The 4,167-nt window shown below is 50.6% G+C and overlaps 1 protein-coding gene across 1 annotated transcript in view; it reads left to right on the top strand.

The window, feature by feature from the left end:
• The window catches only part of FOXI3 (forkhead box I3), a 9,211-nt gene extending 5,261 nt beyond the window's left edge, over nucleotides 1-3,950 (top strand). Inside the window, exons 3-4 of the mRNA XM_010834126.1 lie at nucleotides 5-289; nucleotides 3,325-3,950. Coding sequence (XP_010832428.1) covers nucleotides 5-289; nucleotides 3,325-3,950 — 911 coding nt within the window. The remainder of the gene's footprint in view (nucleotides 1-4; nucleotides 290-3,324) is intronic.
• Nucleotides 3,951-4,167: the final 217 nt, after the last annotated feature.

Here is a 4,167-nt window from a genome sequence, read left to right as displayed (position 1 = left end):
GCCTCACCCGCCGGGCCCGCGGCGCCAGGGGAGCTGGGCTGGCTGTCCATGGCCAGCCGCGAGGACCTGATGAAGATGGTGCGGCCGCCCTACTCGTACTCGGCGCTCATCGCCATGGCCATCCAGAGCGCGCCCGAACGCAAGCTCACGCTCAGCCACATCTACCAGTTCGTGGCCGACAGCTTCCCCTTCTACCAGCGCAGCAAGGCCGGCTGGCAGAACTCCATCCGCCACAACTTGTCTCTCAACGACTGCTTCAAGAAGGTGCCCCGCGACGAGGACGACCCAGGTGAGGGCGGACAGGTGCTTCCCGGCCGGTCCCTTACCCACACCCGCCTCCCACTACGCCCACCCCGCAACTCACGCACACGCAGAGGCAGGCCAGGGTGGGATAAAGGTAAAAAGCCTGAATCTTTAAGCGGAAAGTCAGTCCTGAGTGGTGTTCCTTAGGCGGTTGGAAGGGAGGGTCGAGTTACCGGTAAACGGATTAGGAATAAAAACACGGGTGGGCTCTCAGATAACGGATGGCTGTAAAGAGATTCAGATGAGCCGAGAATCCCATCACATTTCAGGAGAGTGAGGTGGGGAGAGACGGGGAGTTGGTACCCGCTGTACGTAGATGCGTTTCGAACCTTACCTGTTTAGAAACGTAATAGTGTAAATCCCAAATGTGCTTCGTGCGGATCTAAGCCCCTGAGGTGAGGAGGGCTGGGTGATAGTGGCTTGTTAATGGTTTCCCTCTTAGCTGAGGAATGAGGTGAAGAAAAGCTCAAAAATCTCAGAAACAGATTCTTACTGGAGGTTTTCTGAAGGCGCTCAGGACTAGGGGTGTGGGGTGAGAATCTGGTTAGGGAAAAGAGAAAACTGTTTCCTTGCCTTCTACAGCAGGAATCCCCAACCTCTGGGATCTAATGCCTGATGATCTGAGGGGGGGTCGATGTAGCAATAATAGAAATAAAGTGCACAATAAAAGTAATGCACTCAGACTCCCCCCCATCCCTTAGCCCCCTGCGTTGGTGGAAAATATTGTCTTGCAGGAGACCAGCCCCTGGTGCAGAAATGGCTAAGGATCAGTGAGGGATACAGGATTCTTTGTAAATTATGTAAATGCTCTGAAGTAGTTGTGTTATTGTTCAGTCGCTCAGTCATGTCCAACTCTTTGCAACCCCATGGACTGCAGCACTCCAGGCCTGTCTGTCCTTCACCATCTCCCAGAGCTTGCTCAAACTCATGTCCAATGAGTAGGTGGTGCCATCCAACCATCTCGTCCTCTGTCGTCCCCTTCTCCTCCTGCCTTCAATCTTTCCCAGCATCAGGGTCTTTTCTAATGAGTTGGCTCTTCGCATCAGGTGCCAAAGTATCAGAGCTTCAGCTTCAACATCAGTCCTTCCAATGAAGAGCAGTGCTTTCCATTTGAAATGCTGTACAAACTACATGTAGTTGAAAAATTGTCTAGTAGCCATGTGAAAAAAAGTAAAAAGATGGTGGGAATTTATTTTTTAAAGCAACCCAAAATGTCATTTCAACATGTAGAACATATAAGAAATTATCCATAAGCTAATTACATTATTCTTTTGGTACTAAGTCTTCAAAATCCTATGTATGTGTTATACCATATTTCACTTGGTACAAGCCACTTTTCACGTGCCCAGCAGCCACGTGTGGCTAGTGGTTACTTTACTGGACAAGGCACGCAGCTCTCCAAGATGCATCTGCCCAGATTTGGCCTCTAAATCACCTGAGGTGATCATGTCAATTGTCACGTACACTCCCGGACTTTCTAAAAAGGTCAAGGATCTCAAGCCAGTGTCTTGTCAAAGCTTTTGGTAGCAAGGTGACACAATATAAATATTCTGGTAGGAGTAGGTATGATTGGTTGTTTAGATGGTAGTTACGTGAATTAGGTTTTTATTCTGCAACTATTTGCAGAAAATGTGTTGGTGGAGGTAATGGATGTGGAGGGGTGTGTGGTAGTGGTTAAGAATGCTTGACTCTAGAGACAACCTGCTTATATCCTGGCCCTGCCACTGCTAACTGGGCTTCCCAGATGGTGCAGTGGTAAAAGAATCAGTCTGCCAATGCAGTAGATAGACGTGGGTTCGATCCCTGGGTCGGGAAGATCCCCTGGAGAAGGAAAAGGCACCCAGTATTCCTGCCTGGGAAATCCCATGCTCAGAGGAGCCTGGTGGGCTACAGTCCACGGGTCACAAAGAGTCAGACAGGGCTGAGCAACTAAGCACGCACACACCTGTGGCTAACTGGGAGAATGACAGGTTGCTAACCAGTCTGCACCTCAGTTTCCCCATCTGAAGAATGGAGGCGATGATATCACTCGTCTCCAGAGCCATGAGGAGTAACTAGAGTTATCAATGTGAAGAACTCACTACAAGATAAGTGCTTTACGGTATTTGCAAATGCCAAAGATTCTTTTTACCAGAAGTGATGAGAGCCGTTGGGAGAAAAAAATCCTCGAGGATGACAGATCTTTTTTACTTCAACTGTGCTAGATAGTGAGGGAGTTTTTCTAAGCAGAAGACTAGCATTGCTTGCATTAAATGGGGTCCTGGTCTGAGATCAGCCTGGTGGAGGAAAAGCTGGGAAGATGTGCAAGGGTGCCTCTTGCCCAAGGCGAGGAATGGGTGTGGAGCTTCCTTGTACTTTCAAATAGATGCCATCCAAGGTGTGTTTAAAACAGTTAATTGCTCAGTAATAACTTGTCGTTTCTGTTGGACAAGGCGGAGGGTTGGGTATTGGAGGTTGCATTTTTCCAGTGGAGTATTTTTTCGGGGCAAATACTATACCCTTTCAGCAAATGATAATGATAATAGATACCTTTTTCTTTTCACTGCTCACTGTGTATGGCTTCTTTGCGGAGATCTATCATTTACCCCTCACGGCCAACCTGTGAGGTGAGTACTGTCTTATCCCTATTTTTATAGATAAACAGAGGCTCAAGTTCAAGTAGTGCCATTTCCCCCAAAAGGACAACAGAGTGGATTGAGCATCTCTGTCAAGTTTCATGAGAGCCTGCCTCCCTCATCTCAGACCCAAAGCTGGGCATGTGGGGCTTCCCTGGTGGCTCAGTGGTAAAGAATCCGTCAGCCAATACCAGAGGCGCGGGTTTGATACCTGGGTCGGGAAGATCCCTTGGAGAAGGAAATGGCATCCCACTCCAGTATTCTTGCCTGGAGAATCCCGTGGACAGAGGAGTCCGGCAGGGCTACAGTCCATGCAGTTGCCAAAGAACTGGACATGATTTAGTGACTAAATGATAACATGGGCACGTATACCTCCTCTTCTAACCCATCTTTCTCATCTTTGCAGGGAAAGGTAATTACTGGACCCTGGATCCAAACTGTGAGAAAATGTTTGACAACGGAAACTTCCGTCGGAAGCGAAAGCGCCGCTCGGAAGCCAGCAGCACCCCCTCAGTGGCCGTGGGGACTTCAAAATCAGAAGAAGGGCTCTCCCCGGGACTGGGGTCTGGAGTGGGTGGGAAGCCAGACGGAGACAGTGCCCCTGCATCTTTGAGACCCTCCCAGTCCCCAGAGCCTCCTGAGGACACCAAGAGTACTGCCTCCTCACCGGGAGTGTCCATGCTTTCCTCCACCCCTTGCCTGAACAGCTTCTTCAGCAGCCTCAGCACCCTAAGCGTCGGTAGTAGCAGTGGGAGCACGCAGCGGGCACTCACTGGCAGCCGTCCTCTAGGGATCCAGGGGCCCCAGGTGCCCTCAGGCGGCGTGTTTCCCCCCAGCTCCGTCCCGGAGCCCTCATCAGACCCCTTGCAACTGAATCACAGCTCCAGCAGCAGCAGCAGCCAGAGATCTTCCTACTACGGCCCCTTCCCCGCCAGCACCAGCGGGGCCCCGAGCAGCCCCTTTGGCAGCCCTTTCTACAACTTCAGCATGGTCAACAGCCTCATCTACCCTCGGGAGGGCTCTGAAGTATAGAGCCCCAATTCCCAGACTCAACTGTTGGACACCTGAGATCTCATGAAAATACAGATCTCCAGGCAGTAGGTCTGGGGCAGGAACTGAGATTGCATTTTCTCCAGAGCTCCCGGCAAGATCCACTGAACACACTCGGAACAGCGTGTGGATGCAAACTTTTTCTTTACCCGACAAGCTTTCTCTGGATAAAGGGCCTCCCTGGAGAGAAATCCAGTCC

Source organism: Bison bison, unplaced genomic scaffold, assembly GCF_000754665.1.
Source record: "Bison bison bison isolate TAMUID 2011002044 unplaced genomic scaffold, Bison_UMD1.0 scf7180017864020, whole genome shotgun sequence".
In the NCBI taxonomy this organism is placed as follows: domain Eukaryota; kingdom Metazoa; phylum Chordata; class Mammalia; order Artiodactyla; family Bovidae; genus Bison; species Bison bison.
Note: the sequence above shows the minus strand (reverse complement) of the source record. Positions and strands in the feature narration are given on the sequence as shown.